General features: G+C 31.0%; 2 protein-coding genes across 20 annotated transcripts; one reads left to right on the top strand and one right to left on the bottom strand.

The window, feature by feature from the left end:
* Positions 1-678: 678 nt before the first annotated feature.
* LOC106666040 lies at positions 679-7,301 on the bottom strand. Of its 19 annotated transcripts, none has more exons than XR_001340376.2 (16): positions 7,176-7,301; positions 6,725-6,863; positions 6,535-6,621; positions 5,123-5,379; positions 4,980-5,062; positions 4,762-4,923; positions 2,811-3,065; positions 2,515-2,745; positions 2,284-2,408; positions 1,967-2,086; positions 1,777-1,879; positions 1,588-1,716; positions 1,426-1,533; positions 1,099-1,186; positions 987-1,028; positions 679-897 (listed from the first exon to the last, which is right to left on the bottom strand). XR_001340376.2 is itself a non-coding variant. In XM_024226577.1 (15 exons), the coding sequence occupies exons 1-14, from the start codon at positions 7,276-7,278 to the stop codon at positions 1,154-1,156; spliced, it is 1,935 nt and encodes a 644-aa protein (XP_024082345.1). In that variant the 5' UTR covers positions 7,279-7,301; the 3' UTR covers positions 679-897; positions 1,115-1,153. The 19 variants fall into 19 exon arrangements, 15 of the variants coding, with proteins under 15 accessions (XP_024082345.1, XP_014248482.1, XP_014248434.1 ...); XR_001340375.2 differs by having other exon boundaries at positions 681-897; positions 1,099-1,277; XM_024226577.1 differs by lacking the exon at positions 987-1,028 and having other exon boundaries at positions 1,115-1,186.
* Positions 7,302-9,079: 1,778 nt separating this feature from the next.
* LOC106665827 (ubiquitin-conjugating enzyme E2 G2) lies at positions 9,080-12,930 on the top strand. Its single transcript, XM_014392595.2, has 5 exons — positions 9,080-9,264; positions 9,327-9,408; positions 9,468-9,586; positions 12,286-12,426; positions 12,644-12,930. Exons 1-5 carry the CDS (start codon positions 9,222-9,224, stop codon positions 12,763-12,765), a joined length of 507 nt encoding a protein of 168 aa, XP_014248081.1. The 5' UTR covers positions 9,080-9,221; the 3' UTR covers positions 12,766-12,930.
* The last annotated feature ends 416 nt before the right edge of the window (positions 12,931-13,346 follow it).

The raw sequence follows: 13,346 nt of genomic DNA, 5'->3' as shown, positions 1-13,346 counted from the left end.
ATGAAGTGCAGGGTTATAATGCACATTAATATGAATCCTAAATCATCAAATCTTACTTCACTACCAAAAATACACAAACCTAACATTACCATCAAACCAATTGGCAACTATAGGCAAGCCCCTCCAAACAAACTATCCAAATTATCAAAGTTAGTTGCAGATATCCTAAAATCTAATTTCAATTTTGAAAATAAAGCACATTCTGCGTTAAGAACACAATAGACCTGGTAGAAAAACTCAATAACTTAACAATCCCTTAACTGCCAAACTATTTAACTTTGGCATACCAAACCTGTATCCACCCCAGTCAAAGAGACCATCAACATACCAACAAACACTACACAAAAACTGTAATGCATACACAACACAGCTTACAAAAATAACTACAGAATAAAACTACTTTAAATTCACCAATTCACATATCCCAAAAGACGGTCTAAGGATGAGGAACCCAACATCTTCCATTATTGCAGAGGTGTTTCCCCCCTCAAAAACTTCCCAAAAATAATGGATGAGAGAAGAATGCTCCATCTATTTACATCCATCGATAACAAACTTACCATAACAGACAACTCCTCAGAAAAAATACTTGGGGAACTTAATGCAATACTCAAAAACATCAAAATAGAAACTGAAAATAACAACATATAACTTCTTGGGGCTTAACACTCACCCGAACCAACAATAAAATCGAGAAAACCCGCAAATGAAGACAAACTCAGTAATAGTTCAACATGGTGAAAATTAAGCCCAAATATTTATATGTATTTTGATGGAAAAACTCATGAAACTCCAATGCTCGTGTACAGCAAGTCCATTCCTCCAAGAAAAATATAATTGTTGACTTACTGATTCCAGCTAGCACATTATGTCTCCAAGGCTTTTTTGGCATTGCGGCTGGAAAATCAGCTAGGATTATATCATCATATAACATTGAATCTGTCTCTATAAATAATATTTTTATTTAGGTATTCTTGTTTATTTACAATATTCTTTATTTTTTATTGCCAAATTATGATAATTAAGTCCTAAAAAAGGAGGGAAAATGAAGTTTATATAGTTTTAATTTTTAAAATTAATAATACAGTAATTCAATACTTGTGGTAATTATTACAAACTCAATTGGGTCTCTTCATTTCTCTGCCTCGTCGGTTTACTTCATTTTTTGCATGTTCTTTGAACTTGTCTGTATTTGGTTTATAACATGTTTTATACATAACTATTAGAAGCATTGTAGAAGTTGTAAGTATAATGATGTCAGCAATATACAAATAGAGCTAAAAATTTAGTACAAGTTTTATAACGTAATTACAGAAAAAAATTGGCACAAGAGATTTAAAAGTGCATAAAGATAAAACTAAATGGTGTTATAGACATACATAATAAAAGTTGAACTATTAATCCTTGTTTTTAGCAAATACTTACATCTGTATGTGAGGTAATTGCAAGTAAAGTAAAGATGAAAAAAATCTGGCTCAAACAGTTTGTCAAACACCAAAAAAGTGACAAAATTTCATAATATTTTGGCATAACCTGAAATCATTATATGTCTAAAAAATTTTATCAGTTTAAATAGATAGTTGTCACCATTTCTTTGAAATATATGAATGAAGGGCTTTCTATAATCATTTCAGCTATGGCTAGCATCGCATATTGAGGAGTTTGAAATACAATTTTACGTCTAAAAGGTTCACGTGTTGTCAACAATGCGCCCACCTACAAATGAAACCAAATGAGCGAAGAAAAATTAAGTATATATAAGGAATGTATAAATACTGGTATAAAAGATTTTGGCTGGACCAATAAAAATGTATAAACTCCGCCAATTTCCAAAACAGACGGAACGATACTATCTTCATCATTCACCTTGAATACATACCTGGCATATAATGTATTACTGACTTTAAATTTCCATAATGAAATAACTATAAAAATGATATTAAAAAATAATAGTTTATAAACTTACCTTCCAGGCTTTAAAATAAATACATGTGTTATATGTTCTTTATTATTTAGAGTTAAAGAAATAATTGTTGGGCCAATTATTTCAACTTTTGTTTTTTTACTCTTCAAATCATAAACCACCCTATAAAATATTTGATAACATTATTATTATTACAATCGAATTTGAGTGAGGATCAGGTAAATGGTCATCGGATGAAGAAAACACAAAAAATCTGCCTTTACCTCATCCTCACTCAAATAGTGTCACTGGTCAAACTTCACACACATTTTTAAAAATATTTGTTCTGTTTGAATAAGGTGTTTAGCATAATAATTTACCTTAATGAAGGCAGTTGAGTTGTTTCGTTAAATATTGCACTTTTTGCAAATGAAACTGTGTCCAGATGAAGCATTAAAAGATGTTTTTCATTTGATTGTTTCAATTTTATGAGATATATAGATATCTGAAAATATGAACTGTTGAAAACTTAAAAAAAAGAGATATATTATGTTGATTTTTTCATTATTTATATTAGTGAGAGATTAAACAAATATGTTAATGATTTTTACCGCATGTTTGTTAATTGTTAAAGGCAATGAAGTTGATTTATGTTGTCCCATATGGTACGTTTGCAAATAAAGTGTTGGTGGTAAAGAGTAATCGTACGCAATATTTTCTACACTGATTGGTTGAATAAATAAACTAATCTGATTATGTCCTGAAAAATGAATGAGAACTGTGTCCAACACTCCGTTGAAAATTTGCACCAATGCAGTATGCTGATGGTATCGAGGATCTGTCTAAAATATTTTTTTTTAATGTATGAGAAATGGTGATTAATAATCAAGGTTTTTGGTTTTTTTACATTCAAATGTGATTCTGTTATGCAGGCACATACTATCGACAGCAGTAAAAAGAAGCATGACCATAAATATTGCTTGAATGATGTAAACACTTTTTTACTATATTTTTCATACATTGGAATTATAATAAATATAAACAATGGCAATGACAATATTTTCATAGCCGGAAGTACAGTTAATATAGCATTATGATGAAATCTTTCTCCTTCAAAAAATTCATTTCTTAGATGTTCTGATTGTCTTAAATACTTTGAAAACTGAAATAATTTTTTTATGTATTACATGTAATTGTTATATATAACTACATTGTACATTATAAATGTTATAATTTAATGAAGTTAAAATTGAACAATTCACAACACTGTTTCACAGGAGGAAAATGTTTAACGAATTAAAATTGACACTGAATTTCTAATTATCATCTTATCCGTGATCATCTTAGCATACCCTTATTCCATTGGATTTTTATGTCAGATGCTTTTTGGCGTTTTACCTCTTCAATGGATTATTAAAAAAACTCACAAGCCTGTATGAGTAGGGCAGACCAGTATGATGAGAGACTAACTAGCTACTGGTTGTTCACAAAACTCAATTTTGGCTTCATCTTTTACTTTTTTCAATTTTTTTTTTTAAATCTTTTATTTTGTTCTTGCAATATAATGTATGTTATAAAACATATTTTGATATTACAACAATAAACTGTCGTTTTGTCTACAATTTTCACAACAACAAATAAACTTGCAGTGCTTTATGTCAAATCTATCACTGATGATGAATTTTTTATCTACATTTTTTTACTATCATGTTTTTCATCAAACATTATTTTAATTGAGTAGTTAAGTTTGTACTTTAGGTCTTTTAAATGTAATGCCATTTTTCAATTAATTATGACCGCTAAAGATTTAAGGATTAATGTAATGCCATATTTTTTCACACATTTGGAAAGCCCTTTCCATAAAAAAAATATATGTATACCAGAAACTCAAAAATACATTGACTTGTTCTGGAGATATTAGTTTTCTTTCAGAATCAATCATTTCACTTTATCATGTAATTGATTTAAAAAAATATATATATTGAACATGTCATTCAATCAAATATGAAAATTTAGTTGAAATAAATACAAAAATTTCATTCCATCAAATATAAAAATTTAATTGAATCAAATATGACAATTTAGTTAAAACAAATATAAAATTTTCATTCAATCAAATAAAAAAATTTAATTCAATCAAATACAAAAATATAACTGAATCAAATATGAAAATTTAGCCACATCAAATATGAAAATTTAACTGAATCAAATATGAAAATTTAATTAAACCAAATATAAAAATTTTGCTGCTTTTAATTACGATAGTTCAAGTGATTAGAGCAGCAGCTTATTGAGCCAAAGTCATGGGTTCAAATCCCACTTGCGATAATTAACTTTTTCAGCTCAACCAAGTCCTTAGATAAAAAGGATAATTAATTGATATAAAATTTAATTGAACCAAATATGAAAATTTAACTGAAGTAAATATCTCCAGAGTGAATCAATGTTATTTTTTTTATGAAATTGAATAAAATATGAAAATTTAAATCAACAAAAATCAAATTAATTGTTGAGTTTCTAGAATAATTTTTTGGAATGGAAAGAAATTAACATGTGTAAAAAAAAGTTGATTGCCAGGTTGGTTTCACATGCCAAGTTTACAGTTTACATTTCTAATAGCACCAGAAAGATTCTATGTGAAAAGTTACATCTGGAACCATACTTATTTTTACAATAAATTAACCAACATAAAAATAGAAGGCCATGTCTTTTATTAAGCATTAAACAATATGGTATCTATAGAAAAAAAAAAGATGCCAAATCAGTGCATAAAAATAAGTTTACACCTTACAAATTTTAACTTTAAAAACTGACTGAACATTTAATCTACAATTAAAAAGGTTTATTTTATTAATTACCTTAAAATCAAAATAGTACATTACCAATATTAATGGAAAAAATGCGGGTAATGTGTATATGGTCTGTGACACCATTGATGATGAATCTTTTATCTTAAACTCTTTTTTTGAGGCAATGTTTTTTCGTTCACTTATATGCAAAATCCAGTTTTTTAAGTTACTCTGAAAGTATAACTGTTATGAAATGCATAAAAAATTAACCTTTGTAGAATACGTACACAATAGAATGACATTAATTTTAAAAGTATGTTGGTTTCATGTTGTACAGTATCAATTTTATGCGATACTAGAAAAAATGCCACTGTAAAAATTGTATTAGTTGTACATTTATAATCAATAAACAAAAACATTAGATACTTACAGAAACCAATAACTTTGCTAACTAATAAAAAATGTAAGCTTAACCTATCAAAGTTTGCTGTTTTTCGCTTATCATCAAACCAACTGACTTGTATTACGGCATATAATTGTCCTAAATACTCTGTCATGCGAAACATAAAAGCAACTTTTCTATTTTCTTGTTCCTTATGGTAATTGAATTTAACTATGACTCTTATAAGTTCAACAGCCCCTCCAGAAGTGATAGCATGCATAAATGACGGCCAAATAATATAATGTCTAAAATTTGACAAATTTTTTAAACCTCCAATAACTATAATTTAAGTAATATATGTAGAAGAATAATAATTTATAATTTTAATAACATATAATAAACTTCTCGAGTTCTTGTAGCATAAGTGTTGCCAATCATTTTGGTCTGCCTATCCTCCCGGGTTTTGTCTGTCAGAAGTGTTATTGTATTTCCTCATTGATGGTCGTATGTTCAGCTAATTATAAATAAATATGAAAATGGTGTGTCAAAATGTGACCGATAGACAAATCCAGCAAAAATTAAGCAGACCAAGATGATCAATCACAGAATTTTACAATATTTTAAACTTAAGCTTTTATCAAAAATAAACAACAATAGAAAAACTTATGTACTGAATATAGAAGTTTTTCAATTAAACATTAATTACATTATGTTAACATAGGAATGCAATTTATGCTAGGTGTTAATTTTTCTCAACAACCTTCTCTCTCCGAAATTCCATGCCAATCACCTACTAATATAGCACGCATTGCATCCTTAAATTAAATTATAACCACCACAGAAGTCAAAATCCAAAATTCAAAGCACGTCGTTTTTCGCTTTTTTGTTGAATAAAAATTAATAGTTTTAGAAGTAGATCAGGACATAGTCCAATGAACAAAACTTTTATAAGAGCTTTTGACATATGTATTTCACCTTACTCAGGGCAAATTGATGAAAAAGTGATCAAAATAAAATAGATGAGATCTAGAGTCCACTCAGGCTTGCTATTGTTTGGATAGATAAAGATGTGTTTTTAGCGATCAACTAATATTGCCACTCTAGTTCCTTGGTTCAAATCCCAGTTTAACCTATGAATTTTTAATTGTGAACAATATGGTGAAAGTAGTGTAAATAAGTTTGACCCTTGTGGACCCAAGAAGTAGTTGAACATTAAAACCTCCTTTATAATGAACTTTAATTTACTTTTTACTGTGCATCTAGACAAATTATTACAGTTAGTTCTAATAATTAACATTAAGTTTATGTGAAGCTTGACAAATGTACAATGTCAATTATCAAAACATTGGCACGATAAAAAAAATGTTTTTCTAAACCTATATTACACCAGACCGCACATCATGATCTAAATCATGATAAATAATTATATCAGTTAGATTTTTTAAAATATTTTTTCTTACACAGGTGAACCGCTTGAGTTGTATATGAATTGCGTTATTAACAGAATTGTAGATATTAATCCAAAAATATATATAACCAATACAGCTCTGTAAATAAAAATGTAAATTAAATTTAACTTTATTCATATCACGCATATCAGGCCCATAATTCATCAATATGCCTCAAAAAGAGATTATTATATTTTAGTACCTGAATATATAATGTGGTCTGTAAGGAAGGAACCTAAATGTACATTGTGCTACTAATCCAAGAAAAATGTAACTATGCACACATAACATTGATAAATCAGAATTTACTTGCAATGCTCTCAAACCATAATAAAGGTATGCTGAAAATATATTAAATCCAACGATTATTAAAACAATATTATTAATAATAACAAAAAATAGTTTTACAAAAGATTTCAAATGTTCAAAATTAATTCATTAAAATAAAAATTCTCTATATATTATTAACATTAAATTTTTGCATTTTAACTTTTTATATGGGATGTACATGATTCATTAATTTTGTAATGTATAATTTGTAAATAACTATCATCTTTGTTTTAAATATTTTATATTGAATTCTAAATGTACTATCATAAGCTTTTCTCATAATTATTATAACTTAATATAAATTATATTATTAAAATACTTACTTAAAATACCATAGTTACAAAATTGTTCTGTAAAATGCAGCATCCAGACCCAGATAGTTGTAAAATGAGATATCTGGTCAATTTGGTTGACTCCTGGTTTCATTTTTAATAAATTACCATAAATTATGTATTGTTTACCAAAAAAATTGGTAATTTAACCATCTGTTTCTTATTCACCTGGGCTAGATATCAGTATGAATCTTGAATGTAACACCTTATATTCTAGATATAAACGATCTTTAAACATAGTCTTTCTGATACTCATATTAAGTATTTTTGAAGTATACAAAACTTCAAAATATATATAAAAATTAAAAAATTCATACCAGGAGTCATACCTTAGCATACATTTTAATTATTTTGTTCAAAAACTTGATACACTTTATCAAAAGTAAAATGAGATAAAATACATGAAATACGTAATCTAGCAATATCTGCTTTCAAGATTAAATTACATATTCAATTTTATTTATCTTATAATAGAAAAATGTTTAAAAAACAATAATAATCAGACAATACAAATCAAGCAGGACACATTGCATTGCCTATTTTACTAATTAATGATACTATTAACATTTATTTTAGTTATTATTTATTAATTTACATCTCATCACTGCTTGTGTATTATTTATTACACCATACCGTGGATAACAGCATTTACTACGGTTCCACATTACATTTTTGACGTGAGAATTGTCTTATTGTAGTAGCTATACTGTATACAAATTAGTGCCAGATTCGTGCCAATATTTCTGGTTTCTCTTGACAGATTTGGTATGTTTCTTTTTCTGCTTTGTCCATCTTCATTAGGTGATAGGACAGCAGTGGCTAGGGCTATGGTAGATGGTATGGAGGTCTATAATTTTCCTCAAACCTTTGCTAAGAGAAGAGTTTCTTCACCTTCCTTTTTGAGAGAGATTTATAATCCCTTAGCTTGCCTCGTACCTAGGTGCTTTTGTCTAACGCTTGAGTTTTTCTTTCATAGCTTTAGCACACTAATCTCATTCTCTGAGAGAGAGGAGTGCCACTATGACTAATCTAATAATGATCTCAGTATGGTCTGGATGAAAAACTAAATTCAATTATGTGCCAAGCTTTCAGTTTATTTTAAGGTCATCACCAGAACAAAACAATCTTAAAGACGTCTACAGATTGAAATAATTAAGTTTTTTTAAATATGGTTCTAAATGTTGAGACTGAATCAGTCCCAACATTGTAGATGTATTAGTCAGGGTGTGTAATATACTGCGCCCTTTAAGAGCTGTTGTATCCCCTGTTCTGTGCCTATAGTACACCAGTGAGTCCTAATTCATCCAGGGATTTGATTAGCAGGCTCAGTTTCAGTAGTTGAATTTCTTCTACGGTCACATTGTACATCCCGAAGCACTTCCTTCTTTGGGCAAGTAGTTTGTTAATAGTTGTGTCAGCATCTCCTCTGCTTCTTTGCAGAATCTGCACGTGCTGTCTTGGGTTATGCCAATCTTCTTTACAAGCCCGTTTAGTTTGCAGTGTCCTGTTAAAAATCCTGTTAGGGGACACAGTTTTTTCTTGCTTCCTTTGATACATTCTATCTTTTTTCCTTCCAAAATTTGTTAGGAGGTTCTTGGATTTTTTGTGTCCAATGAGTGAGTTCCATTGTTCAGTCCCAACATTACGAAGCACTTGGTTTCTCCTATACCTTCAGAGACCTGGTCCCACCTCAAGATAACCTTGTGTTTTCCTAGAACTATTAGGCAATTTATGCATTCTCAGAAGTATCGGAACTACAAAGTGACTTTATGGCTGCCTGACTGTCCAAAAGTATGTCGATTTTTTTTAAAGTAATGAATTTTATACCTGTATATTATTGAACGGACTATCTTGACGTCACATGAGCAGGTTCATGATCAGGCAACCTGAACTGTGCCTGTGACAGCTTACAGCTTACCTTCCCCATCTCCCAACATTTACGATTTACGAACACAAGTTTATTTACTTATTTATTTTAGTGCCGATTAAATTGTTTGTATTCACTTTTAAACTTGTTGCTTTGTTTCAACTGGGCGAATGGCCGGCTCTGCTTTAAGACGGCTCATGGCCGAGTACAAACGTTAGTATCTAATTTTTTTCTCTTTCTTTGCATTTGTCATATTTATTTTATCCTTCTGTCAGAGTTGACGATAAACCCTCCAGAAGGGATCATCGCAGGGCCGATCAACGAGGAGAATTTCTTCGAGTGGGAGGCTCTTATAACGTATGTACATATTTATGCCTGATCATTCGTAAACTTTACACATCTTACGACACTTCCAGGGGGCCGGAGGGCACTTGCTTCGAAGGAGGAGTTTTTCCGACTAAATTAGTCTTTCCTCCTGATTATCCATTAAGCCCACCAAAAATGCAGTTTATGTGTGAAATGTTCCATCCGAACAGTAAGTATGTTTTGCTTGATAAAGCTTAGAAACTTAATGCATATTTTGTTACTTATGTATAGAAATTACACTGACAGGCATAAAATTCCTTGTAATATAATTTGATTTGATTATGTTTTTATATATTAATCAAAGTTTCACGTTTTATAACGTTTAATAATTGAGTCTGTCTAAAAGAGTAAAAAAAATGTAAATTGCTAGAGAAAATGAAAAATTTTAAGATATTAAAAAAAGTTGGTCAGGTAAAATTTGTTTTAATTTGGTTTAGATTTTTAATTAGCTTTCAATATTGTGTATTTCCTCCTCTTACCTTAATTACATCTTGAAGACACCTCGGCATACTTTCTACCAGTATGGAAATGTCTTTTTGCTGGAGAGATTGTCTCTTTGCCCATTTTCAAGACCATGGAGTGTATCAGGAAAGGATGGACAACAACGGTGACTGATCTCTTCAGCTGTGCTCAGAGATTCTCTATAGGGTTTAAATGTGGAGATTGTGGTGACCATTCTAACAAATTAAACCTATTTTCGTCAAGCCAAGTTTTGGCACATGAGTGGTATGTTTTGGATCATTTTCATGCTGGAAAAGAATGCCCATTTTGCGTTTATCGAACTTTCTTAGGCTTCCTATCAAGCTATGCTTTAAAATCTCAACACAGTCGACTGCAGACATTCTCCCTTCTATTTGTGAATGAAACCAACTGCTTTTGTCATGAAGCATCCCCATACCATTGAATTCCACCCCCAAATTTAATTTTTAACATCTTATCCTTAATTTTTCATTTTGCTCTTTCCACTTCTACTCTTTGCCATCAGACCCAAATCTATTAATTTTAATTTCATCATACAACATTTGGCCAATAATTTTCTTTGTAGTGGGCATATTTTTAGTTTTTTATGCCTGTCGGTTAATAGAGGTTAAATTTTTTTTTGGTCAAGTTAACTAGGTCAACATAGTTTTTTAATTTTTGCCCTTCCTCACATGCCAGCTTCCCTCAAGACATGGCGAACTCCTTCAGCACTGATGTTAATACTATCGCCTGAACGAATAATACTGAGCTTGAAGGCATCTAAGTGTTTTGGCTTACGACGTGCTTTATTATTTTAAATCCCTCTCACATGGGTTGCAGTCATTTTTCAACTGTTACTAATAGTCCCTACTAAGCATCCATATTTGTGACTCAAAGAATGGTGGGATGGTCCTTTTTGAAGCTCATTGCTTTCTGAATATTTTCCAATATCGGCTTCACTGTAAAATGTGTATTAGCATTCATATTGTATTACATTCAAATGACAAAATTGTCAGCAAAAATTAAAAATGCTTTTTACTTATGGATTTAGATGATGCAGGAATTTTTAATAGTTATCAAGATTGACACTCACAAAATATATCAAGTAGTTTTGTGAGACTTGTAAAAAGGATTGAGTGTATTATGTTTACAATGCAGGTAGGAAAGGGTTTGAGGATTACAATAAAATAGTAAACAAAGTTTTCTGACAAGTGCTAAATACATATTGGCAAACAACATTGGATTAATACAAATTTTTGATAGTACTGCAAACATTTGATCAATTTCGTGAGTCACAGTACACACATTATATACAATTTCTATATGTGAGGAAGCAGGAGATGTTGACTCACTTGCTCAAGAAGTACCAGCTTTATGTTAGGGTTCATGCCTACTTATTCCCAGTGAGAGGCCAAGGTAATAAGATGTGACACATTCGGCAACGTTTCTCTACAACCAGAACACCAGAGCTGGTTTTGATCCAAAAGCTGGTGGCTGTTCAGATGTGTATGACCAATCCTTTCCTTTGGTTTCAATCATGCTTTTAACTCGCAGGAGCTTCTCGGACAACCCAGCTCACTGAGGTTTTCAACGCTCTCTCGCAGCATTATTTACTGCTCACATTGCATCACCTGGCTGTAATCATTTGTTGCCATCTAGCTGAATGTGTCCGAATACCCAGATGATTACATTGTTTTTCCAAGGAGCTCCTGCTCATTATATCATGCATATCTCTAAAAACAGGGTCCACCAAGAATCTGTCCCAAATTGCTGATGCTCAAGGAGTTGGTAGAGAATTACCCCTTGTGCTTGCCATATGCTTATAGTTTCTCCATGTACACGCTTTTGAGAACCTGCACCTACATAGATCATCACAGAATAAAACATGCTTAGCGGTTTCCTCATCTGCGCAGTGTTTCTTCTGTCTTTACTCCTATCCGGTGCACATGCTTTCTTAAGTGACATTGCCCTGACAGGAGTCAAACAAGAATCCTGGTTTGGTTGTGGTTGCCTTTCAATAATCCCTGTAAGTTTTGTCAATGGCCCTTCTATGAATCTCTTTGTGTCCATCTCCATGCCTGTGATATTGTTCCACGGTTTTGGACTCATTAAGGTTCCATTTTGAGATGTATCCTCTTTTATGGCAAGATGCTAGGCGAAAAAGAAGGCTATCTTCTGGGAATATATTCCTAGCCTTTTTATTTCCCTGGTGCAGTGTTAATCCCTATGATTTCAGACTAAAAAACTGTAGCACATTTACCTAGGTTTACCGTCAGTTCCATCTTTGAATTCATCCCAAAGACTCCACCCAAGCCCTTGTTCGTTTGTACCAGTTAGCCTTTCATACTACCAAGCATTACAATGTCTTATTAGGTTTATTTATGTATAATTTTTTCTTCCAATTTCTAGTTTATGCTGATGGAAGGGTGTGCATTTCGATTTTACACGCCCCGGGAGATGATCCAATGGGTTATGAATCTAGTGCAGAACGATGGAGCCCAGTGCAAAGCGTAGAAAAAATACTTTTGTCTGTGGTTAGCATGCTCGCAGGTTAGTATTAAATTTATTTTCATCCCTGCTTTAATTTAAGAAATTGAAAACTTGTAGTTTTTGTCACATCAAAATACATTAGACCATTTGATTATTTCAAGTATTCATACAATTTTTTTTTATATTCGTACTATACATATACATTTTTGTTCAATATCAAGATACATGCAGGTGTAATTTGACAAAGTGTTATAATTTATTATGTACATTTGTTTAGAACCTAATGATGAAAGTGGAGCAAATGTCGACGCGGCTAAAATGTGGCGTGAAAATAGGGAAGAATTCAATAGAATAGCTGAAAGGATTGTAAGGAAAACTCTTGGGATTCCTGTAAATTGAACTAATTGTGAATGGATTTTTCAACCTCAATCAAGGATTGCTTTTAAAATATTGTTGTCATTTATTACAAATTATATTTATACAAGTGAAAGTAGTAAAGAAACTAACTGTAACTTGAAAATTGTTATATATTTATACACAAATACATTATTTTCATTTAAATAATTTTATTTAATTCATCATTTTCCTTTAGCATTGCTGTTATAAATGAAAATTCATAATTTGTGCACAAATTTTCCCACAATGACCTACACTTTTTTAAATCTATCCAAAAATATCATCATCGCTAGCTAATCCTAGTATCCCATTGTTGCCAAATGAAATTACATAGTTATAAAAATAAAAATTAAACCACCAACTTAAGTAAGAATAATCAGTATTAAAGTCTACACCAATCTCCAATGACTTTTTGTCATCCTATCTCTTTCCTTTTCACTGCTGTCTGCTGGCATCTTGGGCAAAAAAGCTGCCAATATGTATGTTTGAAAGCTTCAGACCTCCCCATCCAGGTATTTTTCAGCATTGTTGTCTGCTGGCTCTTCACCAGGGCATTGTGTGAGATTCCTCTACACACTGGGTTT

The sequence above is a fragment of the Cimex lectularius genome, unplaced genomic scaffold (assembly GCF_000648675.2).
Source record: "Cimex lectularius strain Harlan isolate CLEC.00 unplaced genomic scaffold, Clec_2.1 scaffold150, whole genome shotgun sequence".
Lineage (NCBI taxonomy): Eukaryota > Metazoa > Arthropoda > Insecta > Hemiptera > Cimicidae > Cimex > Cimex lectularius.
Note: the sequence above shows the minus strand (reverse complement) of the source record. Positions and strands in the feature narration are given on the sequence as shown.

Bases quoted from the DNA above. Each gene is read 5' to 3' on its own strand.
- LOC106665827 (XM_014392595.2), top strand. From the start codon at position 9,222: ATGGCCGGCTCTGCTTTAAGACGGCTCATGGCCGAGTACAAAC. The intron at 9,265-9,326 runs GTTAGTATCTAA...TCCTTCTGTCAG, and splicing joins GCTCATGGCCGAGTACAAAC to AGTTGACGATAAACCCTCCA. The intron at 9,587-12,285 runs GTAAGTATGTTT...TCCAATTTCTAG, and splicing joins TGAAATGTTCCATCCGAACA to TTTATGCTGATGGAAGGGTG.
- LOC106666040 (XM_014392948.2), bottom strand. From the start codon at position 7,278: ATGAAACCAGGAGTCAACCAAATTGACCAGATATCTCATTTTACAACT. The intron at 4,924-4,979 runs GTACGTATTCTA...TTATACTTTCAG, and splicing joins AATTAATGTCATTCTATTGT to AGTAACTTAAAAAACTGGAT. The intron at 1,717-1,776 runs GTATTTATACAT...TTTCATTTGTAG, and splicing joins AGCCAAAATCTTTTATACCA to GTGGGCGCATTGTTGACAAC.